This window comes from Colossoma macropomum, unplaced genomic scaffold, assembly GCF_904425465.1.
Source record: "Colossoma macropomum unplaced genomic scaffold, Colossoma_macropomum, whole genome shotgun sequence".
In the NCBI taxonomy this organism is placed as follows: domain Eukaryota; kingdom Metazoa; phylum Chordata; class Actinopteri; order Characiformes; family Serrasalmidae; genus Colossoma; species Colossoma macropomum.
The window spans coordinates 34807836-34834516 of NW_023494793.1; the positions used below are offsets into that span (position 1 = coordinate 34807836).

Consider the following 26681-nt stretch of genomic DNA (forward strand, 5'->3'; position numbering starts at 1 on the left):
TCCATCTCTATCCTGCTCGAGGCCCAGCGATGGTCAACAGTGTGTTTCCAGTTCAGTAAGGCCCTTCATCTCCGCCTTTCCTTAATCTGCATCTTTATAGCACTAATAACTTTTTTCCATAGAGCTCATGTGTAAACAGTGCCTCTTTACTGTGTGTGTGTGTGGGTGTGTGTTCTAGAGGCCCGTGTGCTGACGTACATGCTTATAAATGTAAACATGGGAAGGGCTCACTTCCACGAGCTCCTGATGCTTTGTTCCGTTTGGAGAGCTTTTGTTGTGTTTTCTAAAAGGTTGCCCTGTTACATACGGACAGATCCGCAGATAACAGAAGAGGAAATCGTCCACGTCGGTGTGTAATTAGGCATGCGATTGATAGAAGGAGAACAGAGCTACCTGTGCTTAGCCTGTGTACCTCTGCTACCACTGCTAGTTTGGCACCTCTGTTCAAATTACACATTTTGTTGATTTTTGAAGTGAAAAGAAGTAAACACAACCCCTGCAGCAAAATATATTTTTTCTCGAAATGTTAGTTTTTGGGTGGATTTTTAGGTATGTTTCCTGTGCCACTCGCTGCAATACAACCCAAAAGCATAATAGATCTATCACCTTGCAACCGTTGACAAGGTGTTCCTTTCATCAAATGCTGCTCCTGTGATTATGCTGAGTTCTATTACAACTTTATCAGTCCATAGCACTTTTTTCCAAGTATGTTTTGTATACTTTAGGCATTGACTTTTGTGATGAGCTCACAGGTAAGGTTTCATTCTGATGACTCTTCCATCCAGATCATGTTTGTGCGAGCAGTGCTGCAGAGTAGAATGGGGCACCATCACTCCTGATGTCAGCTATAGCTTCCTGCAGGTGTTTTGCTGTCATATGAGGGTTTTGCTTTGTCTCTCTGGCCAGCATGTGATCAGTTCTCCTTAAGAGTTTTCTTTTCTTAACTTCCACAGTTCCCATTAACTGACATTCCTTAATGACATTCAGGACAGTGGAAATTGTGAGCTGGAAGAGCTTTGATATCTTTTTTATAGACTTTGCCTGCTTTGTAGGCATCAGTTAGCCTCATTTTCAGACCCGCAGCCGGCTGCTTAAAGGAGCCCATGGTTGTCGAGTGTTAGCACAAGGTTTGAAGAGTCAGAGAATGTATTATGCTCTAGGATTGTTATCAGCCAACAATTCCAAACGACCTGCCTAACCAGTCCTAAACAGTTAAATAAGGCCAAATGAGTTAATTAAGTTCTGAGACTTTACAACTGGAAGGGGGTCCAAACTTTTGCACATGCTACAATCTTGTTTAAACATTAACTGCAGAAAATGTGCTATGTGTATCATATACACACTGGACATTAGGTACCATTTACCTTATAGGTGCACTTCATTGTTCTGCAATTAGATTCCACCTGTTTCTCTGCAAACTTACATTTTTTTTTGATGCAACAGTGACATTATTTGGCATCATCACTGTTTATGGCAAAAGTAAACTAAACTAAGTAAACTTAAAGAGAAAACTTGATGTGGAGATGACACATTTGAATTCAATCCATTACTTCATTCAATGAGTACAGAAAGATAGGGAGAGAGAGAGAGAGAGAGAGAGAGAGAGAGAGAGAGATAGAGAAAGAGAGAGAGAGAGAGGGAGAGAGAGAAATAACTAAATAGACGGAAAGATATAAATAGGACAGGGCTAAGGAGGATGAGAATGTGAATAAGTGTGTGTGTGTGTGTGTGTGTGTGTGTGTGTGTGTGTGTGTGTGTGCGTGTGTGTGTGTGTGTGTGTATAGTTTAGAGGAAGATGAGAGGATCCTCAGAGATGCACGTGAGTGCAGCAGTGCTTGGTGGAGCAGCCATGTGCTGCACTCTCTGTCCTCACTCACACATACACACACACACACACACACTACAGCCCTCTCAGACTCACTCTACACACACATCATTGTCCTGGTTATAAATGGTTTATGCCTGTTTTTTTATTTCTGTTTTTATTTTTTTTTTCAAGCTTAGTTTTATATTGACCCCCAGATTCATATCATTGCATGATACAGCGCTCATGTACATATATATATATATATATATATATATATATATATATATATATATATATATATATACATACATATATACATACATATATCTTGGGATCTGCTTAGAAGAGCACAGGTTTAATTCCAGGCTTCCCATCAATTACTCAAAGACTGAAATCCACCTCCGACACACCTTATTTGCCTTAATCAAGGACTGATTAGCCAAACTAGGTACTGGATTGTAATTGCAATTTCTACTGGGCTACAAAAAGGAGAGGTTTAGAAATGGTGAAACACACTGACCAACATAAAATCACAGCTTACAGTATTAGTATAATTTGTGTTCATTCTAATGTTAGTGACTTTGTGAAGTAGCAAAAATAAAGAGTCTTTATTGTATACAGCTTTTTAAGCATCATTTTCTCAGGCACCTCAAAGATTCGCAAGTTGTAAGTTTAAACACCACGTTTATGTTTTTATATCTAAATATAAATATATATCTAAATACAAATAGTATAAATAATACAAAGTAATAAAAAAACGTATCTGCCTCCAAAGGTTTTATATTCTTTTATCATCTTCTTTGTGCCATTTAGATTAGTTTAAAAGCCATTATTTATGTTTAGGTTCTGTTTTTGAGAAGATTCATTTTTCCTTGCAGTTTTCATTTTATTGCTTTTTTTCATAATAGTTTTTATGTTTGCTTTAGTTTCCTACTCAAACACTCCGGCTTCAGCTCATCAGTTAATTGGCAGGTTTAGTTGTTGTGTTTGAACAGAGAAATCAGTAGACTGTGCTGGACGCCGGCCCTCCAGGACCACAGTTGAACATCCCTGCTATGTACACTGTACACTGGATCGTTATAGAAATCTTCCTGTACACCTCCTCATGTAGATGCCTCACTGTAGATGACTTACAGCAGCTGAAGAATCCCATAACATGCTGCTCAGTATGCTAAGCAGCTACATGAGTGTACAGTTCACTAATTACCAGAGCAATGTGCAGTGTTTAAGCTCATTCTCTACCAGAGCAGTGTTCAAAGTGCTAGTTTTCTCTCTCATTACCTTACTCCCTGCTCTCTCTCTCTCTCTCTCTCTCTCTCTCTCTCTCTCTCTCTCTCTCTCTCTCTCTCTCTCTCTCTGCTTCTGCAGCGTTTGACCTGAACAGTAGCCTGATTGCCATGATTTGTGGTCCATTAGCCCCAAATGTCCCTGTTTCATTTACATGGGCAGAAACAGAGAGATGTTTTGAGGACACACAGATAGAAACAGCGACTGACAGTGAGAGAAGCGAAGAGGAGAAGGAGAAGAGATGAAGGCATAGAAGGCCTCAAGGTCACCACAGCTCCACAGTAAAGTTTCCAATGAATAACGAAGCCCACAAGGCCTCTGCCGCCACTCCATTCAGCAAGCCTAAAAATATCCTATTCATGCTGTATGCTGTGTTTTCTTCCATGAAGACCTCAATCATTTTATGGTATTTGAAAGAATAAAATAATTAAATGTAGATTTTAGATATGTAAGAATTTTAGGTCTTATTTTATTTGGATAGCCCACTATAGTCCCCTATAGATTATCTAGAGACATTCAAGCCGTTAGCAAACTATCTGCTGTTGATTGTAAACAGTGGTGGGGTTAGGGTTAGGATTTGGACCAGGGTTATGGCTAGGACCAGGGTGAGGGCTGGGTTTAGGTTTTGGGTTGAGGTTAAGGTTAGGGTTAGGGTTAGGATTAGAGCAGGTTTAGAGTTAACGAAAATGATGTTCAATTTAGTAGATATTTGGTTGAATGTAACTTAAGAGTAAATTAAAAATTTACAAAGCATTAAAAGTGGGCTATCCACATAAAGTGTTACCAAATTTTATGCTTACCGCAAATACAGTCAATCAGCCAAGACATGTCTGGTTTCTAAAGTTTGCTTTGGCGTTGGAGGTTGGAGGCTAATCAGCCCAGAATCAGTTAACATTGTACAAAGTGCATGCCTAAATGATCCCTTACCAGTTGTTAAATAATCCCAATCAGACTTGCTTATGTGGTTTCCGACACTGTATGAAAGGCTGTGCATATATATATATATATATATATATATATATATATATATATATATATATATATATTTTACAAAATATACCTAAAATACTACTTGAAAAGGACAAAATGTAATTTTTTGCACTGGTTGAAGTGGTGGGCTAGGGTAGTTTTCCACTGGGCATCTTCAAGGCTAACTCTGGACCAGCTAACTTTTACAGCCCTGCTCTATGACATATTGAAAACATGGACAAAAGTAGGTAGCATAGATAAAAACAGCACTAGAGACTGAATACTATCCACATTTATAGATAACACTGTGGCACATGCTGACTTAGCTACATGCAAGCTACTGACCTACATTAGCCTCATAGCACCAGTGTAAAGCTAAGGAAACAAACTTCGGACCCCAAACATGCCTTAGCTGATCAATGACATTTACGGCAAGGAGTGTAAATGTATTTTTTAACCACGTTTTTTTTCAACGTCTTCATGACTGCCCAGCGTATGTCTTTCTGCTGATGGAAAATAAAGCTAGTTAACAACAACCTCTTATGATGAGAAATGATGAACACAATGTTCTACAGTTTCAACACAGTTTCCACGTACCAAGAGCCTTCTGATTAATTCTTGGGCAAACCACACCTTTACCACCGCCACTTCCTCAGAAACGAATCAGGGGTATAGCGTGTGCCTCCCAACCGCACTCTCTGTACGAGGGCCAGTATGCCATATTGAGATCAACTGGTAAGGTACACAGCGTTTCGTGAAAATAGGCCCAATTTCTGAACATTTAGGAACCATACGTGACGTCTTACCAACACGCAGACCACAACAACACAAAACACACACACACACATACACACTTACCTTAGCATTACTTTACATGCAGGAATAAAAAAGAAAGAATAATTGTGATCTGGAACCAAGTTTAATGAATGATTAAGACATAAACACAATGAAACAATTAAACTATATACATGGGGAAAAGAATATTTAAACAACTACTATGTTCATATATGTAATGGACAAATAAATAAATAAAAAAAATAAATGCATGAAACTCTCAATGCAACTGAATGCAAAGTGTGTTTAAATGTGTGTAATTTTCTGCTCTTCCTTTTCATTTGTTGGAAGCAAAGTTGTCAAGTATGTATCTGTAAGAAAAATCCTGCAAAAATCTTGATTGATGCAATGAGGTCCATAAGCCCATTCAAAGCCATTTTAATGTCACTCACTTGACCTGACAGTAAGACAGGATGTTACAATGTAGAGTCCCATAAACAACATACATTGCAAAATAGTTGCCAATGCTTTGGTTCAGTCTATTCTGTTTGTATTTACCACTAATTAAAACATAGCAACTTCCATCCTTCACCGGATGCAAGTTATCCATCCGGAAGTATAGCCAACCTTTACGTTTACAACCACTGAGGTTGACTGTTTTACCTGAGCAAGGTAAAGTAAATGAGTAATCCAGAGCCCAATATAGAACAGTCACATAATCTACACCACATGGCTAAACTGTCTCGCTGTTGTTCGCAGTCTCCTACGTATTTACTCACACGCACTCAGATCACACCTCGGCCATATAGAGAGCTGTTCTCCGTGTGGCTGAATATAAACCCTCCGTCAGGCTTTTCTCACAGCCTCTACTAGGAAAGAGCTGCCTGGGCCTATATGCGGCGATGAGTGGGTCCCGCCGGCATGCGTTTCTGCATGTGTGTTGTGGGTGGCTCGCTGATTCACACACTTCAGCCACACAAGGCCATGGTGTTTTCATTTTTTCATTTGAGCAGCGCTTACTTTTAACTCACTTGTGCCTTCATACGGACTGTCTGTCTCCTCAGGTTTTACATGAGTCACTGAGCGCAATGATCGCTGTCAGAGTCAGAGCTACTCCTACTCCCACAGAAGCGAGTGGGAGTTTGAAAAACTGGAAGGGTCTCTTCAGACATGGCAGAGTACGTCAGTCAGAGATGCTCATAAGTCGGTTTATATGGTGACGAGTCAAGCCTTAAGTGTTTAGTAGAGGATTTTTTAGTTTTGTTTTTACTAACAGGCATTGCGTTGTACATGACTAAGGGTGTTTTCACATATAGTTCTTTATAAATGAACCAAACTGAGTTCTGTTAAAGTGAACCTGAAAGGGAACCAACTGCAAATGACCTCAGTTCTTTTTTTTTCTTTGTGTTCACAATGTAAGTGAACTGTAAAGAAGTTTTCTTTCTGGTCCTTTGAGATCTCAGACCACTTCTTGTTCAGACTCTAACTCCGTTAGAACTCAGACCCCTTTCTCACCACTAATGCTGTGCGCAGTGCTAGCAAACTGGGCAACGTTCTCTGATAAATCTAATCTAACCTTTCAGGTGATGAGAGGAACTACCAGACCTGCCTGTTGCTCCCCTATTGACCACAATGAAACAATTGGCCGAAGTGCATCATGCAAAATTGGAAAAATGACCATGAGCATCTGCCACATTGGGTTCCGTTTTTGGCTGTTCTCCTCACTGAGCTCCACCCAGCGTAAATCTGCAGCGGTGACTTTTCACTCATTCAGCATTCAGTGTGGATGTCATGAGCCTTTAACACGGTAAAATCACTCAGGCCCTTGCATCTTATCACTTTAATGTGTCAGGGCTGTGACAGGGTCTTGTCACAGATCACCGACAGGCTTTGTCCTGAGTCGAAACTTATAAATGAGCCTTGGTGAGCTGTTTTTACCTGCTGAAATGCTGAAGACTGTGGCAGTGTGTGTACGGTCTTGAGCTCTTCAACAGAAATCAAAGCAAAGGCGGACTGGGGCCTCGAGAGGTGGTCTCAGTTCGGTTCATTTTTGGGGCCGTTTAGAGGGGTCTGAGTTCAATTGGTGTGTTCACATATGTACAGAAAACCAAGACTCACCAGTCCGAGTCCACTTCAGACACTGAAACGAGTGTTCACAAGTGTGAAAACGCCCTAAAAAACAAGTTTAAACAAACTTAAGTAGTTGTAAAGGAATATGATGCATAACTTACTAAAACCTCAGCTAGATTAGCTGATGACTTCAGCTATAATAGCTGCACCAGCCTGCATACCTGCTATTCCAACTACATGCTAGCCATCAGCTTCAAGTTGTTTTGCTGATTGACAGATTTACTGCACGTAACACTTTTAAAGGTTTTCTATAATGAAAGGCTCATTATTTGAAGGTGTTTTGAACATGACGCTGATGCATGACTTTAGCAATATTGGCAGACAAAGTCACACATAAAGTTGGAAAACGAAACCTTTCGTTGATTTACTGCACGAATGTTGGTAGTTGTAATTTTAATCAGTCACTTTTTTTTTTATCAAGCTGAATAAGTCTCGAGTCCAAATTGAATCACTTACTGGAAAGTCTGAGTCAAGTCGCGAGACAATCATTATGCAACAGAAGTGCGACTCAAGTCCGAGTGACTAACTCCGGGCCCCATCTCTTACATCAGTAATTTGAATGTCTTTCATGTGGCTGGGCATTGAAAACATGATTGCCAATTTCAAATCACTGTTAAAATCATTTTGAATCACACACATTAACACATTATACTGATGACCTTTTGCAAAATTATCTAGAAATTCATCAGCAGTTTTTCATAACTAAGTCAATTCTGCGGTTTCATGCAAAAGTTTGGGCACCCCTGATCAAATTACATGTTTGGTTGATTTTCTAAGTGAAAATAAGTTAACACATCAATCTCTAACACGCTTGAATATGGGATCTGCAAATCTTAGTGAAAAATTTATTTCCTGTGTTTAACATATAGGTGAAAAATATAACAAAATATAACATAAAATATAATGCAATATTTTGCACAGACCACAGTTTATGTATTTTTTTTATTTATTTTTTTTCAATATGTTAAAATCAGCAGATAAACAGTAAATGTGCATTAAAATGTGCAGAAGTGTGTCTGTGTAGATTATGTGTTCACTTATTTTCACTTACAAAATCAACAAAACATGTTTTCACCAGGGGTGCCCAAACTTTTGCACATGACTGTATGTTAAAATGCTGACAATTTCCAGTAATAATAATAATCTTTAACTGTCCATGTTATAGTTTTAGGGCAACAGTGGCCCTGTTAGACAAGCTTTACAGAAGCTTTTTTGAGAAAATCTCATTCAACCTAATGAGAAATTATAGCAGTCTTTATTTAGAGCCGCTACATAATGTTTATGCTATCCTGCTAAGCTAGACCATGAGGGAAATGACATGCCTAGTTTTAATCTGCTACAATGCTAACATTAGCTAATTTACATAAAAAAAAGCTAAATCCAATCTTTTGAACAGTGTGACTGTTTACATGCATTCAAAATTAATATCATGCACTCTACATTTAGATGTTCTGACAAAAGGAAAGGTGTGTCTGCACTACAGTTTCTAATTAGCCTAAATGAAATTCTTGGTAAAGTTCTGTCTCACAACAGTAGCTATGAATAAATGCCATGAACAAATGCATCAATTATTTAGGGCTTTTTAAAATGCAGACCGTGTGCTTTGCAAAAAATGTGAAGAAGCAATAAACATCAATTTAAAATAAGGTCAAAACCAAGTGAAAGCTAAGGAGAAAACATTTTGTGGGTTATTTTTGTGAACAGTAGGCATCCGTTGGTATGCAAGATCTTTGGAATGTGAAACAAAAAGTTAATTCAGCACTGTTTTTATGCTTTTCGTTTGACGGAACATTTTTATTTGACGTTTGTAACAGACTTGCTGCTGTATTTCGCTGCAACCTTGTATCTCCATTTTTGTCATTTTTCAGTTTTTTACAGCATTTGAGAATGCCTGTTGTCCTTCACATAGTGTGTAAACTTAATGATGAATGGACTAAAAGAAATGGCCCAAAATTACTTAGAAAAAAGCCTGGTTCCCATGACTTGCATTAAAAGTAAATTAGGTTTTTTCCTTCTTCTGTAAAGTTGGAGATACAAGATTTTGTTCTGACCACAGCAGAATCAAACATGATGACACTACCACTTGTATTCAAAGTCAGTGATGAATCTAGAACCTCCAGAAAGTCCTAGAGCAGCTGATCCTGATTCAACTGATCAGCTAATTGGCACTGCCTTAGTGAACCTCATTCAGAGCATTAGACAAAGGAAAACACTGATGTCTACAGAGTTGCAGCCCAGAAGTAAACGAGTTTTACATGCCTGATCCAGTGCTTTGTTTTTTTCTCAAAATTGGTTCCTTACATTTGAAATCAAAATCTAATTGGCTGATCCGTCTGTCACTTCTTAATTATGTTGAAGTCACTCCTGAAGTTCTAACCAATGGGAAAGGTTGCTTGGCTGTATCTACCTACACACCTCTGGGAAGAACCCTATTTGGACAATTTTTCTGATGATTAAGATCTTTTGTTTCTAGACAATAGGGAAAATTTGTTTTTACTATAATACATGCAGGTTTAAATCAAGCAAGCTTAATGACTATATTCAATAAAAATGACAAAGATGCATTTTCTAGTTTCAGGAAATCATAAGGCCTTCTCTAAAGAATATCCCTTTTGATACAGTCTAATTCAGTGTATTAGACTTTATGTATATAGTATATTGAGATTCAGTGCTACTGTGTCCACATTTTGCCTACAAAGCATCTGCTTTGCTCTGTCTGACACACTCAGACACTCCACAGCTGTCTAAATTTAAACCTCTTAATCAGGCCAGTGGATGGAAACAGGCAGTAGAAATGTAGTTCAGATTTGTCTTCCTTCTCCTTTCCAGGCTGAACTCACAGTTGGATGCCCATGGCCATTCTCCGCAGTGAGGTCACAAGACTTCCTGTAAACAATGGCCCCAATTGGCTGTTGCCCGGAGAGGCACTAAGACAGTTGGATTCATTCATGCTGCAAATGAGGGGGAAGTGTGCTGACCGTCGCGCTCGCGCAGGGCTTTACCCGGATGGTGCTGTTTGGTGTTGGACACCAGACATTACTCACAGTCACTGTGTTTTGATTCAGAGTGCATCAGGAGGAAGTGAGCCGGGAAAATCCCATCGGCTTAAAGGGCTGGGGGGAGGCGGAAAACACATTTTGGGACGACAAGTGAGAGAAAAAAGGTGAAGTGAAAATCAACATGAAAACAGACAGTAAAACAGGGCCCCAAATTTGAATAAGCTTTATATGTGAAGCCTGTGTTTACTATGAAGAGGAAATGGCTGCAGTGAGTAAAGTCCCCATTGACGGTTTCCTCGTGAGATAAGAGCCAGCAGTTATGAAAGGAAGGCATGAGGGACCGAGCCTGTGACGCAAATCAAATATGACCTCAGTGTCCTGCTTCTGTTTTACACAGGAAAAAAATGCACACAGTCCTTAGCCTTAGCTTGGAAGTTTGTGCACACTAAAGCCACTCTGCTTTGGGAAAACTCTACAGTATCCAGACTGAACCATATTTGTGACTGTGCAAGCACGGAACATGAGAGTGGAAGGATAACATTACCCCCAGAGCTGGTGGGGAAAATCCAGGTGTCTCAGGTTTGCATATAGCCACTTAACTGACACATTTACTCATGTTGTCTTGCCTTACCCACCTGCGGGGACAGTCCCTCTACAGCTATTTGGGGTTAAGGGCCTTCCTCTACAGTCACTTTAGAGGTTTAGGCTAAGTAATGCATAGAACTTACTTGAATAAAATATGGACGTTTCCACATTAGCAAAATTTTATCTCTTAGTTTACTTGCTTATTTGCCATAATTGTGTCTGTGTAATTCATTTAATTAAGGCAGTTCAGAGCATTACATTTTGCATTGTCAGTGTACTGACATTGTAGGCCTGTAGTGTGGGGCGCACAAGGTGAACAGGCCCCCTAACATCTTTACTGGACCCCTTATATTGCTACTCATTCAATTTTATATCTGGGACTAAATGTAGTTATGTTATTACTGAAGTTTGGGTGGAGGAGCATGGCTGAAACCCCTCCTTCTCCCAGTCTAACACCCAATAAATTCCGTTCCCTTGACGAAGTGTTGGCAATCCTCACCGGAACCCGATGTCCTCACTGTTCCTCAGTCCTACATTAGTCCCACTACAGCTAGGCGGTGTGGCCTTCTAGTTACAGGCAGAAGCTGCCCAAAACTCCAACCCAAGTTCTCAGGGTCGTCTCAACTGGTCTTCCACCATACTACCACCATGTTGAAGGCAGGGTCCGAACTTACAAACAGGTAGTTACAATGACCTCATGATACTTCCACCACATCGGCAACTTGACTGTGAATAGCAATAGCAAGTAAAGATGCCAATGTTTTACTCACCAAAGGCAATTTTTGTGTGGGGGCATTAATTTTTGCACTGGGGCCCATGACATCCTAGTTAAACCGTTGTTTTAGAGCGTTCCTCTGCAGCAACTTGGGGTCCATTCAAAATTCAACACTGCAATATTTTGTTAATATACAGTGCTGTGCAAAGGTCAGAGACTGACTCATTCATTTAATTTCCAGTACAAATGACCATTAAGTACAAGTTATTCATTTTCAGGAGAAATGTCTGAGAAGATTAGATAATGCATAATATAACCCACTTAGATTAGGAGGAGGAGAGTCAAATGAAAATAAGTGAAAAAGATTTTTCAAAAAATGATCAAAGATACAAAGAAAATGAGACGCCTAACAATGTGCAAGACCTGGTTGACCACCAAAACTGCCCTCATTAGATAAACAGTACTTTTATTTTTGAGAGAGAGGAGAAAATCAAGCTGCTTCAGATCTGAAAAATCCACAGGTGTTTCTGTCCATCCTTCCACTGTGAGAAGACGACTCAGCACTATGAGTCTGAAAGAATGTACAGCCGTCAGGAAGCCCTCACTGAGAAAAGGAAACAACATTTGCAAACCGAACAAAGAAGCTGCTGGTGTTCTCAAAATAATGGACTGACCACCCCAGAGTCCAGACCTTAACATCACTGAATATGTTTGGGATTATTTGGAGGAGAAATGCAGAAAATGCAACCAACTTCTAAGACTGAACTTTGGAAGTATGGAAAAATATTCCTGCAGATTTCATTGGAAATCTGACAGCCAGGCTCCAAAAATGTATGGAAGTGTAAAAAGGCAAAGGGTGGACACACTAAATAGTGAAAAAAAAAAATTAAAATTTGTTGTTTAGGCTTCTGTGTAATTTTCTGTTAATTATGTATTTTCTGCTTTTTTCCTGATTATGGAAAATGACTTATGGCTTGTACTTAATGAGTATTAGACTTAAATAAATGAAGGGTAGACTTCTGCACAGTGCTGTCGCTAGTTCCATTAAGTCAGCTATGCGTATTTTAAAAATCTTTGACAGATTTATGCTTATATGTACATTTCATAGCATTTTATATGATGTTACGGAGGAAGGCAAATGTAACATTGGGAGTCTAGCCCAAGGACTGCTACTGTTAAACCATGGTGTGATTGCCCAGGCAGGGAATCGAATCTCACAGTTATGTGGAGGGCAGCGATGTTACCCACTACATTATACCAAACCACTATGCTGCCTCCATGAGTATGTTTAGACGCCAATACTTTCATTTCTACTCAATTATATTGACTGAGTTGAGTGGTTTTTGGACCTGATACTTTTTTTACTTGCTAAGCTACTTTTACTTTTACCGAAGTTCCCATCCTCATTACTGCACTGAGATAACACTACTTCCACTTGAATTTGTGTTTAGGCTCTTGTTTGTACAGGTAAGTTCAAATAAATTAGTGCTGTTATTATGTATGCTATCTGATATTTGGCTCATCTATGGACATTCGTTTTAAAAATCTCTGACCCTGCACTGGGACTTCTTTTCTGACATCCCATCAAAAGAGTGTTTTACATTAATGCACACGGCTGTCATTCCTTCTAACAATCTGGTAGCGTCAAGCCAGGACTGGCCCCAGCCGCCCTTTAGCTGACTTCACTGACCCAGGGCTAAATTGAGGGGAACAAGCTCCAAATTACCACCCAAAAAAGAAGAGGGGATGGGGGTGCTTTCAGCATTGAGGCCCCCACATAGCGCCTCTGTTCAGGTAGCTGGACAGGGGCCCCTCAGACCCCCGCTGCTTCAGTCCTTAAAGGTCCTGCCAGAAGAGGGTGGGGCCTGTGGGAACCCCTCAGAATGGACATCAAAGTCCAGGGATTTGTGGGAAAGGCCACTGGAGAGCTCTAGTTCATGCGGGGTCGACTTTCATGTCACCGAAGGCATGGTCAGCGGTCAAAGGTCTCCAACATACCTGTCCAACATTCTGAGGCACTCCTGGAGGAAATGACCGTCACTTGTCTCAATTAGGCCAGCGCTCCTGAAAGCATGCCTTTGTTTAACAGAGCTGGAGGCAAATTAAGGGATTAAATCTTCTTTTCTGGCAGGTCAGGGCCGTGCATTAGGGTCTGTGTGTGAGGCCCACCTCTGCTTGCTGCCCTGTCATGTTTATTTGGGTCTGAATTGGAGCCTAAATAAACAGCAACTGACAGCAGCGGAAAATAAACGTGATTAATTGCATGGCATGAAAATTGGCAGGCTAAAATAGGACAATGTGATGTCATTGGGATAAAAAATAAGCCCAAAAACACATTAAAAACAATGTATGAATTAGCTGATGCTGTTTTTGGTCAAGCATTCTGCACTTCAGTGGCAAAAAAATCATGTTACTTAAATTATAAGTGCATTAGCAGTAGCCTGGAATAGCTACCAAACTAATATTAATCACTTGCTGCATGTAAATGTTTCTGAGACGCCCATCAAACAGGAGCTGACATGCCTGGGAGGGCGTACCGAGGCGGTGTGCATTGTAAACTAACAAACCACACAAGATATGTCGAAAACAAAAACATGTGCTTACAGAAATCCACCCAGTTTCAAGCCTACACTCCAATTTGGGCACATCATTTTAAACAAATCTACTAAATATGAAGCTAAAAGCAGCTCTGAAATAAAGTCATTTGCCCAGTGGGTGTTAAAGGCCTCAAACACACTGTCACTGTGTACTGACAGTGCACACTTGCCAACTCGAAATGTCATGGGTTTGATCCCTGCAGCAGTAACTGCCAATATACAAACCTGAGTAGCTGCAGAGCAAAGCTTCCCATATAAAAGCAGAATATATTAAATATATTAAAAACAAGTAGTTTATAATTTGTAATGCAGTACTTTGCATTGACTTACACTTAATGGCTGTTTTGACTGGAAATTAAGGGTGAAGGGTGGAAATGAAGGGCGGTCTCTGACTTTTGCACAGTACTGTACATAATAAACCGCTTAGGATGTAACTAATTGACGCACTTAGTGGGGAAAAAAAACAAACAAACTGAGTTTCCTTCTTCAAACCTTCCAGGATTCTGCGGCTCGTTCAGGCCTGGCAGTGCAAATACAGAAAGTTCCTTGTTAGCGCACTCTAATAACGATTGTGTTTGCTCTGAAAGCTTTGCCTACCCAAAGCAGCAGCGTGGAGAGTGTTTTCCCTGCTCTCTAATTGCAGGGTAATCTTTAGCACTGACGCTGGCTACTTGAGCCATTTCTGGCACCTGTGTTCTCAACATTCCTACTGGCTTTTACGTCATTCAAGGGCTTGAGAAAGCCCACCCCCACATACACACACTCACACTCACATGCGCGCACACACTCCTGTCATTCCCAGCATGAGAACCAATACAAAACAAAAGGTCAGAGTGGCTGAGACAGTGATTCCAGGCCCTATTTATAGAGCCTGACAACATCGTTACCATTGGCCTTTCCCTTCATATTTAAAGGCACTCCAGGCTCACGCGCCAGGAGATAAAAATGGCTTGTCTGTGACTCTGAAAGCAAGTGTATTTTTACCAGTATGATCATGTGAAGCTAGTTTATATGTGTTTATTGGTGCAAACATTCACGCTTTGCTCCACTTTACAGTAAAATAGAGGACAAACAATGTCAAGCAGTTAACACAAGGGATCCCCTGTGTGTGTGGGAGTGGAGATTGGGGGTGGTTGGGGGGGGCATTACATTCCACCAACCAGATAGCGCTAACTAGATTAGCAGTAAGTATGAAGCAAATATTTAGCCTTGAGCACAGTGACTCAGTGTTCTCCAACTAAATCTACTCCTTAAAAACAAATGTCCCAAAAAAGGGTTCCTTAATGCCGTAGAAGAACCAGTTTTGGTTCTTTAATCCTTTTTTTCACAGTAGCCATAAAATGCCATTCCTTCAATAATATTGATGAAACATATTTTGATGGAAAACGTAGGCTTTATGAAACAGGAAACATGAGCAAACGCTGTTTAAAGGCTCTTTTTCTTCAGGATTTTTTACATGAAAACCTGCAGTTGTGCTGTTCATTAAATCTCAGCATGGCCGTCTTTGTGGAGAGGTGTCACAGCAGGGGGTCCTCCCTCCTCCACTGTCATCCCTCATTGCTCCCTAGCAGCCCAACACGGAGTCACAACATTCCACAACACAGCCAGCAGTCTAGTTTATTTGATTATGTTATATAAAAATATACACGTCAAATTCGAATGCCCACTAGGGGGCCTGCAGAAACATGCTACAGCGGTGGTTCGCAAACTGGTCCTTGTCACGCATCCTTCCAGCTCCAGCTCACACATGGACTGCATGTCCCAGAATCCCACGGGAGACCACGTGACTGTTGGACTTCCACAATCATCCAATCACTGTTCACAATCACCAGAGTACTAATGTGTTGCACCTGCTCTATGTGTTATATAAGCAGTCTTAGTTTAGTTTAAAAGGCTGGGCTTTAGATTAGTTGCGAGATATTGCTTCTCCTAGTAGAGCTATTGAGCATTTCCTGTTTGCTATTCTTCCATTTAGTGTGTTTGACCCTATTTCTGGATTTTGTCTGTGCCCTTTTTGGATCTGGTTGCCTTTGTTATGTTTGTTCTTTTTTGCCTTTTCTTTGACCTTATTTGACCTGTGCCTGTTCACAGATTACGACTCTTGTCAAACCATTTACAAATAAAGCCTCATTTCTGTTTTTTCACTGCGAGCGTCTGGCTGGCTCTGATTACAGTTCCCATGGACCACCAGACCACATTTTGCTCTATCCCTACGTGTTAGATGGGATCAAGCAAAAATGTGGACCATTTGGGGGTCCCTCAGGACCTTTTTGAGAACCACTTCCTTAAAGAACCTTTCAGTCATTCTTTAAAATAATCAGATTGAACCTTCAAAAAGTTCTTCAGGGCACCAAAAGGGGAACCTTTTCCGGCACCTTTAATTTTAGGCATGAATAGCTGAGAACATTTCGAACGATTGCACGTACACTCTCAAAAATAAGGTACGGAAATCTCACTCAGGGCAGTGCCCCTCTGGTCACTGGGGTGGTTCCCTCAAGGGTACATCTCAGTACCTTTAGGCAGAGAACATAATTGTACTATATACCATTGAAATTATATTTTTTTAAGTTGTATTGACTTTCCACAAAACATTAGGTTATGAAAATGTCTACGTACCTTTCACTTGAGAAAAACCTATTTAAGGCACACAGTTGGACCTTAAAACCACTGTTGTACCTTTGAGGGTACATTTATACTGTTTCTACCTTCATAAAAAAAATGTGCCTGCCCAGAACCTTTATTTCTAACAGTCTATGTCCAGCCTGTGTGCTCTCTGCACTTCAGAAGGACGGGGGAAGTGTCCCCGCACTCGTTCTCTCCTCGCCTCCTGCTATCCACCTGTTAAAAAGCAGCACCCTGTGAGAAACAGCTGCAGAGGCAATGGGCCGTAACTCTTGAGTGATGGGCAGGCGAGTGTTCCTCTGCAGCAAGTGGTGAAGCAATCCACTGTAAATCCAGCAGGGTCACACCTGAGTGTCGCTGTCATCCTCGGGTGGTAGAATGGGGTCAGGGTGTTAAAAGAGGTGTGTTTATTGGCGGAGTGCCCGAGGAGACTGTTGCAACAGACCTTTGTCCCTCCTGAGGAAAATGTCAAAGGCTTCATATTTAACACAGTGGAAAGGGTGTCTGACAGCAGAGCAGAGATACTCACACACATGACAACCATATGGACACCCAGTATTCAAAATTAGCTCTGACTTTTCATTCTCTTCTCTTCCTATTCTTGCCTCACTTGCAGTTTAAAAAAAAAAGCTTTATAAATGGTTCTCGGCTCGGACGTACATTGGCTTAGACGTACCTCTAACTGATATGCAACATGTATATTGTGTGGAGGTTCTTCAAGGTTTACAAAGAGTCTTCACAATCACAGGTCTCTTTTACAAAAATGATTCTCCACTGAAAGATTCTTCATGGTTCTCCAGCAGTGGTTCTTTAACCCTTAGAACCATAGCATTTTGGGGATTTTGGTATTTTGGGTCAATTACAATTACAACTGCAGTCATGACATGATTTACAGTCACACATGCTTTATGTTGTTATTTTCAGGAGATGCTGGACTACTCAGATATGCCGTTAGTTGACATGTAAATGCTAACAGAAATTTGATATCTTTTTCAATTTGGCCAAAGTTTGGCCAAATTTATCTAGCGCCTACCTAATTTTATAGTTTATTACTTACAGATATCTTAAAAACAAGTGGTTTGTAGATATCTTTTCAGAAATTATTAGTCTGGAGCGTCTGTGAGCTGCAAGAATTTTGAAGGTGATTCATTCTATTGGTTACTATGAGTGAAAATAAACGATTAGCATAAAGCGGACATGTTTTTATTGATTTTCTGTCCTCTTGGTTTCATGCTGAGTGCTAAAACTCTGAAACACAGCAAGACAGGCTTAATTTTTAATTACAAATTGAGTTGGATACTTAATATCAGATATTTTAATACTCAAAATCATGTAAACTGAAAGAGCTAAATATTACAAATTTTGTACTTTCATCATATTTATTGTTATTTATCTCTTAAAATGTGTTTTAGGGCCTGTTTGTGTGAATTTCATGGAAAGAGGATTCAGTTATTAATCTCAGTGTTATGGAGCTCTGAGTGGACTGATAAATCAATGTGATGATCGGTTATTAATCTCTGTGATACTGAGCTCAGCTAAGACCTGAGTAGACTGATAAATCAATGTGATGATCAGTTATTAATCTCTGTGATACTGAGCTCAGCTAAGACCTGAGTGGACTGATAAATCAATGTGATGATCAGTTATTAATCTCTGTGATACTGAGCTCAGCTAAGACCTGAGTAGACTCATAAATCATTGTGATGATGATTAGATACACAACTAAAAAACACATAACTACCTACTTATAGTCACATTTGAGACAGCAGTGGGATTATGGGAGCAGTAGTGGACTGAAGCCAAAATAATGTTAAGAATTTTGTAACTTTACTGAAATAAGTGCATTTTACACGCAGCATATTAACAGAAGAATTACAAGAAGAAAACTGCCAACCAGTAACAGCCAGTGAATTAAATAAAAATTACAGCAACAGAGTTTTTCTCATGTGCTTTATCAATTTGTATTCTAACTGTATCATTAATATATTCTGAATGTATTACTTTTTATGTAATGTGATGAACACATTTAGGACAGTATACATCACTTCTATTTTAAAGTATTCTGCCCAACATAACTTTAACACACTGAGTTGATGTGTTCAGTGCAGTATTATGTCATGAAAACATTTTGCAGGCTAATAGGAGTTTAACGCTGTGCATGAGCTAATAAGACGTCTATTAGTGGTCAGTGGGAATCATGTGTTCTAGAGCAAAGGTGACAGTGGAGAGCAGCATGACTGTGAGTGGGTTTACTCTGACCTCATGAGTGTCACTGAGACTTTCCTGGCAGTGAACCGTGTGTGTGGTCAGAGTTTCTAACAGGCAGCTGGATTGTCGTTATCCGTGGAGGAGCATGGCTAAGAGATAACGCTACCTGTGAGATGAGCCAATGCAATGTGTGGCTATCACTCACTCATTCTTTCTCTCGTTCTCTGCTGAAGAAGAGCCCACAGGTCTTTAAGGCGTGATGGTTGTGTCAACCCCCCACTCCCACCCCCACTGCTTCTCCATTACAGAGGGCCTCAGGATTATTCCTCCCAAGCAATCAGGAGTGAAGTACAGGGCGGAGGCTAAGCTGCCCAGTCCATTCTAGCATGTATAGTAGTCCATAGAGTATTGTCCTACTGCCTTTACATTTAGTATTACTTATTTATTTGCAATAAATATATCTGGTTGTGCTTTCTATGCTTTCTATGTAAGCTAAAATATTTTTTTCCCAAAAATATTGTCTTAAAATCTCAAAATAATAACCAAGTTTCCCAGCATTTTGACTTGATATGTTGAAATAATTATTTATTTTCACAAAATTAAAACTTATTATGTCAAAATAAAGAACTATGTCAAGATGACAACTTTACCGTCTCAAGATTTTGACTTAGTATCTAGAAATTATGACATGTCAAAATTATGACTTACTATCTCAAAATAATGACTGCGCCTCTCAACTTTTTGACTTACTATCTCAAAAAGGTAAGTTATTATCTCAGTTAATACACTTTTTTGAAATTTAATGTTATAATTTGACATAATAAATCATTATTTTGACACAGTAGTACCTTCGATATAGTATCTAGTATATAGTGTACAATATTTTGTCATTATTTAGAGATACTAAGTCAAAATTTTGAGTGAATAAGTCATTATTTTGAGTTATTGACTAAAAATTTTGACATACTGCTGCCAGAAACAGAGAAGAAAAAAACAGAGACAAGTATTTATTTATTTAGATAGATAGATAGATAGATAGATAGATAGATAGATAGATAGATAGATAGATAGATAGATAGATAGATGCTGTCTTTGACCCCTTTGTTTTCCCTGCACAACAGACAACGGAACATAGCACGATTAGTCAGATGCACCATATGAATTTTGCACTTGTGATTGTCCCCTGTGGAGTGTGTGTGTGTGTGTGTGTGTGTCTGCAGTGAAGCTCAGTGCTCGACCATCACAGCAGAGAGTGAGTCAGTGCAGCCGAACTGAACAAAAACAGGATGCTGAGTGAGTTCCAAAAACAGATCATTACTCAGCAGCGCAGCTCGGCCCAACCTTGTTATGAATCATTCAGATCCAACGTTTGATCTGACTTGCGCAGCCTGTTGACATTTTTGAGGTGGTTGAATTCAAGTCAGGAAAAAAAGGAAGAAAAAAAAGGAAGAAGATGCATCTGGGCTTCTGAAACCGAGTGTGAGCCAGGCTAATTAGCAACAAAGCAACTTATAGTGAAGTAGTTTTGGGGCTATTTTAAGAAAAAGCAGTCTCCCTTATTTGGGGGCGGACACAAGCAGGGAAGGGGGTTAGTGGGGACGAGGGAGAGGGCAGAGAGTGCATTTACCATTCAAACAATAATAAGCGCGGGAAAACACAAGAGAAGGGTGGGGGTTGGGGGTAAATGGATGTCTTTTTATCTCCAGTTTCCCACATCCTGCTCCAGAGCCTGAACACGGCCACCCAATCTGAAAGAATGCCTGGTATGCGCCCATTTTCCTCCCTGCATTGGTGCTGTGACCACCATTGTTCCCTGTCTAAATAAAGCCTGTGGCCCGCCAAGAGGGAATAAACCTTCAGAGCTCTAATTTGAGATTAATGAGGTTTTGTTTGGCACAGATCTTCATTGACACCCCCCTGAAAAAATATATATATATATATATATATATATATATATGTATATATATATATATTTACAATACAAAAACAATAGCCAAAGCAAGTGGAAACTGACTTGCTTTAATGTCCGAGACTGCCATGATGTGGGCAATAACAATGTCTGGGTATTTTTTTACCAGAGTTTTGTGATTTTGTGGCAGAATTACATAAGACACATTATTTACACCGACACCCTTCAGTTAAAGCACTGATGTAAACAATGCCATGTGATTTTTTTTTCAATGCAAACAAAACAGAATACATTTCTATTATTGAAAAAATGCAACTTGCTTTGTTTGAGAAAACTTGTTTGTAAAGTAAAATATATTTGGAGAATAACTTGCAAGAAACTGGTTCTCATTCGAAAACAAACCATTTTTGGCGGTATTAATTAAAAAAAAACAAAACAAAAAAAACAAAACAAAAAAAACAGGCTGGTATGAACTTACTGCCCCCCCATGAGAGTTTGTGAACATTTGGCGCGTTTTGTTTCCCGCCACGTCGTCCAGCCAAGCCGTATTTTCATATTTGATTGACGTGTCTGTGCAAAGCCAGGCTCTCCGCTCATTGGTCAGTCGCCGGCAGTGGGCGAAACGCAGAATGACGCAGTACTACTACTGCTATAAAACTCTCGGTGCCCCTCCTTTACGATTCAGAAAGCCGGTTTCTGTGTTGTCAGCAGCGCTCAGGAGACGAAGATTTGTCGCTCTTCAGCGTTTCTGTTTATTTTTATACCGATTTGATTACATGTTTCTGGGCTTCGGACCGCCGTTCGGAGTTCTACCTGAGTCGGATCTGTGACCTAGATGAGGTTATTTTCGTGCTGCTGCCTCCTTCGTCTTCTCTCCCTGCTCGACAACGTGGATTCCCAGCGGCTTCCATAAAAAAACCCTCCACGTTTGGATTTGGAAGTAATTGCAAAGGGATTTCTTCGAGTCACGGATTAAAAAGAGAAGAAGACGAAAGAAAGACATGCTGCTCTCCAAATTGAACACGTTCGCCCACATTTCTGCCGTGGATATGCCCGCGAAGATCCAGCTTCAAGTCCATCAAGGTTAGAGGACGGTTTTTTTGTTGTGCTTTCTAGTCGGCGTGGCGTCGACGGACATGATAGCTAAGCTAACTGGCTAACGGACGAGGGCGGTTGGAAAACCGGCTAGCTTGTTTTGAAATTTACACATGGCTTTTTCTTAAAAACTTAGTGTATCGTTTGTATTCATTTATGTTCTCCTGCTTATGGTTTACAGTGAAGGAGAAGGAGCCGTTTGAGAAGGTTTACCAGGTCGGCTCCGTGTTGGGAAGCGGAGGCTTCGGCACTGTGTACGCTGGATTACGGATAGCTGATGGCGCGCCGGTAGGTTTTCCTTCCTTCAGCATTTTTTAAAATAGTTTCGTCTTATATGGTAAATCCTGCCTTAATGTTTTCGCTTTCGTATAATTATGACTGCTTATATACGATTAAGTTACTATCTCACACTTGGAAAGGGCGAATGAGCCCGACAGAGGTTTAACGTTTTGTTTACTATTTCAGGTTGCTATCAAGCATGTGGCGAGGGACCGTGTGACTGAATGGGGCGAATTGGTAAGATTTCCACTCATTTAAGGCTCGAATGAAGTAAACGATGTCAAATTAACATGTTTGGCTGTTTTTATCGAGGCTAAAATGCGCAACTTTATATTTTAGCCCGGTGGAGCCCGCGTCCCTATGGAGATCGTCCTCCTGAAGAAGGTGGGCACCGGCTTCCGTGGCGTGATAAAGATGTTGGACTGGTACGAGCGGCCGGACAGCTTCATCATCGTGATGGAAAGGCCGGAGAACGCCAAAGACCTCTTCGACTTCATCACGGAGAAAGGCGCTCTGCCCGAGGAGCTCGCTCGGAGCTTTTTCCGCCAGGTGCTGGAGGCGGTGCGGCACTGCCACAGCAGCGGCGTCGTGCACCGAGACATCAAGGACGAAAACATCCTGATTGACCTGCGGACCGGAGAGCTCAAGCTCATCGACTTCGGCTCCGGCGCGCTTCTCAAGGACACCGTATACACCGACTTCGACGGTAAGAGCCGTTTCTGTGGCTTTATATAACCTATATACTTAATGTGTTTAATAATGGGGCGAGGCAGGGTCATCCTATCTTTTCGCTATTCGATCAGCTTGCTTAAAAATCCATTTTTTTTGTCCAGTTATGCTTGTCGTTTTAATTAAAGGTGCGTTTGGTTTAAGGATGGATCAGTAGTTTCTGGGGGTTTGACCTTGAGTGAGAATTTTAGTGGAATGGTGGGGAATCACTTTTGAAAATAAATAAATAAATTACCTCACACATACTAGACATGCGACTGAGAATATTTTCTTCGTGAAAACAAACCGACCGTCTTGTTTTGGTGTAAAGAACCTTTTAGAACTCAATTGACAGACAACACGCCTGTATTTGTGGTGGGTTGTGCCGTCTTGGCGCGCTGTAGTGGGTGCGGGAGCTTTGTTGTTATTTCTTAGCGCCCCTTGTGGTCACAAGTGGAACTGTTACAACTCAAAGTTTGTAAACACAAGTCACATGGCAACCGGTCTACACCCCTGCCTACTGTCACGCAACCAGGCACATGATCACACAGATTAACCTGAACTGTGCTATAGTAGTATTTTGTAAACACAGCCGCAAACCCTTCCTGCCCCACCTTCTTACTATTATTAGTGTTTATCCTTTTTCAAACTACTATAAGCACCTAGTTCCTGTTTCTGCTCTGATGTCTCAGACATGGTGACTTGCAGCTGTACTGAAGTGTTCCTGACTAGACTTTAATATTTTCCGTTTCTTTCTTTCTTAATGTAGGTACACGTGTGTACAGTCCTCCGGAATGGATCAAATACCACCGGTACCATGGGAGGTCTGCCACTGTGTGGTCTCTTGGAATCCTGCTGTACGATATGGTTTGCGGAGACATCCCCTTTGAGCAAGACGAGGAGATTGTCCGTGGCCAAGTGCTCTTCAGGCGTAGAATCTCAACAGGTGAGGTCCTTGAAAGAACCAGCTATGATCTAAAAGGCTTTTGCATTGACGGACCACTGTCTAGTAATCTCTGCAGTCACTTACAGACTTTCTCCCCCCCTCTTATTTGCAGAATGCCAGCAGCTTATCAAAAGTTGTCTCTCCCCGCGGCCTGCCGACCGGCCGTCTTTCGAAGACATAATCAACCACCCTTGGATGCAGAGCAACACACCCCCTACAGATGGTGCAGAGATCCGGCTGCACAGTCTGAGCCACGAGTCTGCTGCCTTCACCCCAGTCGCAGTGTGCAAATGACTCTCGCTGCCCTAAATACACCCTACAGAGAACACACTACATCAGCCAACCTGGCGGCTGCCGTCTGGACTGAGCAGTGCAGGAAACAAACATTTTTTTTGTTTTGTTAAAATGTGAAATGTTTTGTTTTTAAGCAAAGGCAGCTGCTAATGGGTGGTGCGGGCAAGAATGGGCCATGAGCTCATATCTCGGAGAAGGGAATTCCCACTCCAGAGAGTTTTTGCCTCCTGGTGAAGGTCAGGCTCAGGACCCCAGTCTGACTGTGCAGGAACTGAATGACTCTGCTGGTCTCCAAGTCAGGCGCAGAAATGCATGTGCTGGCCAAGGGGGTGACCTCTGCAAACTTGAAGCGGTTCGTGTGATGAAGAGAAAAGGCATGCCTGTGAACAGACTGAAAGAGAGTAGCTTCTGTCCTCTGGCACCTGTGGAGGCGGTCAGGGAGGAGCTATTGTTTAGTGCCTTCTGTGTGAGTTTTGGAAATAATACTTGAATTGAGTAATAGCCACTGTACCACTCTGCTCCTTAACCAGATGTCATTTCTATTGCTTCCATCTCACCTGCGTGCAGCAGCTTTTTCGGCCCAGCACTGCAGGGAGTAACCAAAACAACCTCAGAAAACCTGTGCAGAACGACGGTCTTACCTCTTTCTTTCTCTCTCATACTGACTCCTTAACCCTCACAGCTACCGCTCATTGTCACAGATGCACACGGCAATGCAATTACAACACGAAATAACTACTTTTCTTTTTTCTCTCCTCGGGTTGTGAATATTGTAAATGTCTTATGACTCTAAATTCCAAGACAAGGCCTATGTAAATACTATTTATTCGAATGTCTTGAAACAAGAACTAAGTGGAATTATTTATTTATTTATAGAGAAACAATTTTGTTCAGCATTCTCATTCCACACTGAAGGGCCCACAACCTATTTAAATATATTTTTATCATATTTAAGGTCATTTTGAGCAGATGTGTACATATGTAAATAACCTTTATAAAGCACTTCCATTTTCCAACGCATGGAGTACTGAAAAGTCTACTGAACTTTTTTTTTTTTTTTTTTTAAAATGACAAGTTAAGCTGTCTGCTGTGCATTGTTAGAGGAATGTCATTGTGTTACCAACAAACGTGTACATTATCTCGAGTTTCACCTCTAGTTGCATGACTGCAGCTTGAATTGTTTTATTTTATGATTTAGCAATTGTAAATTATGTTTAGGAAGTTATTTTTTTACAGTTTCAATAAATATTTTTTTAAATGTTAAATTTGGTCTCTTGGTTTGTTTCTCTGGGCTGTGTCTTCACTCACAATTCAAATATTAATAAGCTTTCAGTAAGAGTGGCTATTGAGATGCATTTATGGGGGGTTGGGGGCTACAGTTTACAGTAAGAGGGAATCCACTGCAATTGATAGTTGAGAGAAGAGCAGTCTACATACAGAACATCATTGTAGTGTATTTCTACAGGGTGTGGGGTGTAGTTAGGTTTGAGGTCATTCTGAGCAGACTTTGTTTTATGTGCTTTGCCACTTAAGCAGATAGATGAGCGATGTCCAGCTATGACCCTGAAAGTTCTTAGTCCAGCACAGTCTTTGTCCAGATTTTTCTCCTCCAACACGTCAGACCCAGCTCAGTAGTCAAGTTCAGGCAGAATTTCCTATGGTTTGGGTTGGTTTAAACAGAATTTTCTCGATATACAGTAATATTTCAACAAAAAAAATTGAGTTACCAGGTTAGTTTGTAAGTCACCAAATTGCTGGCGCTCTAGGACCAAAACTGGACAGTAATAGATATGAGCTGCTTGTCTTCCATGAGTGCAATGATGTTGGAATTCCAGCATTAATTGGCAGGTGTTTACCAACATTAGTTGTCAGTAGTACTGGACTCTGGGTTGTTTCAGAATATGAATAAATAAAGTGTCCTGTTTCTCTAAACAGATAAGCAGACATCAGTGTTAGTGGTACAACATGGTAACAGATTGGTGTAGTATTAACTCCAAATCCAGCTACCTGGTTTTGATGAGCCTCTTATCGGTTTATCTTGATAGAAGTGTATGTATAATCCCCTACTGATTATACCTCAGGGGTCCAAACCTCTGATGTTGCAGTAGTTCTACTAGCAGTAACACATGTTTGTAAGCCCATTTGTAATTCTAGTATATTAATGTAGGGCCACCTGTGGTATACATTGCTTTACTGAAAGCACTGAACTCTCTGGAGAGCATTTAGCCTCTTTAAAACTTGATAAATTGGCAGTCTACTATCTTCCCTATCTCTGATCTCTCTTAAAATCATGGGCAGGGTGGCCTCAGCATGGGGCAAAATGACCTGATCCCTTCTTCTGCCCCAGACAGCTGCCCTTCTGCTCCCCAGGACACACAAATAATCAAACACCAAGCGTACATTAAACGAATCTTTCACCAAAAATGCTAATAGGGCTAAAAATTACTGACTCGTGTCCCAGTTAGCATCACACTTGGCCCCTGGTAAGTTTGATTTTTTTATTGGTAATGATGTGCAGGCTGGTGCATAGGCAGGCCCAGGGCCGCCAGACCACTAGCGGCCGCACTCTGCTGCCAGTTAACAGTGTTACTTGTGCTTATAGGCTTTAAATTATAGCATCAGTAGTTGGCTCACCTGCACTAGTTAAAAATAAGAATTCAAATATACAGGAATGATTCAAAGAAAAATCTACCCAGTTTTCCACTTACCCCAAAAGTAGTCAACCAGGCAGGACAAGTTTGCTGTTCAAATTTGGCT

The 26681-nt window shown here is 40.7% G+C and overlaps 1 protein-coding gene across 1 annotated transcript; it reads left to right on the forward strand.

Annotated features, from left to right (window-relative positions):
- Window positions 1-21290: 21290 nt before the first annotated feature.
- Window positions 21291-25189, forward strand: pim1 (Pim-1 proto-oncogene, serine/threonine kinase). Its single transcript, XM_036579358.1, has 6 exons — window positions 21291-21685; window positions 21879-21985; window positions 22163-22213; window positions 22316-22682; window positions 23454-23630; window positions 23743-25189. The coding sequence occupies exons 1-6, from the start codon at window positions 21604-21606 to the stop codon at window positions 23922-23924; spliced, it is 966 nt and encodes a 321-aa protein (XP_036435251.1). The 5' UTR covers window positions 21291-21603; the 3' UTR covers window positions 23925-25189.
- The last annotated feature ends 1492 nt before the right edge of the window (window positions 25190-26681 follow it).

Excerpts from the sequence above, each read along its gene's own strand:
- pim1 (XM_036579358.1), top strand. The coding sequence starts at position 21,604 with ATGCTGCTCTCCAAATTGAACACGTTCGCCCACATTTCTGCCGTGGAT. Across the intron at positions 21,686-21,878 it reads CCAGCTTCAAGTCCATCAAG|TGAAGGAGAAGGAGCCGTTT; the intron begins GTTAGAGGACGG and ends TATGGTTTACAG. Across the intron at positions 22,214-22,315 it reads TGACTGAATGGGGCGAATTG|CCCGGTGGAGCCCGCGTCCC; the intron begins GTAAGATTTCCA and ends TTTATATTTTAG.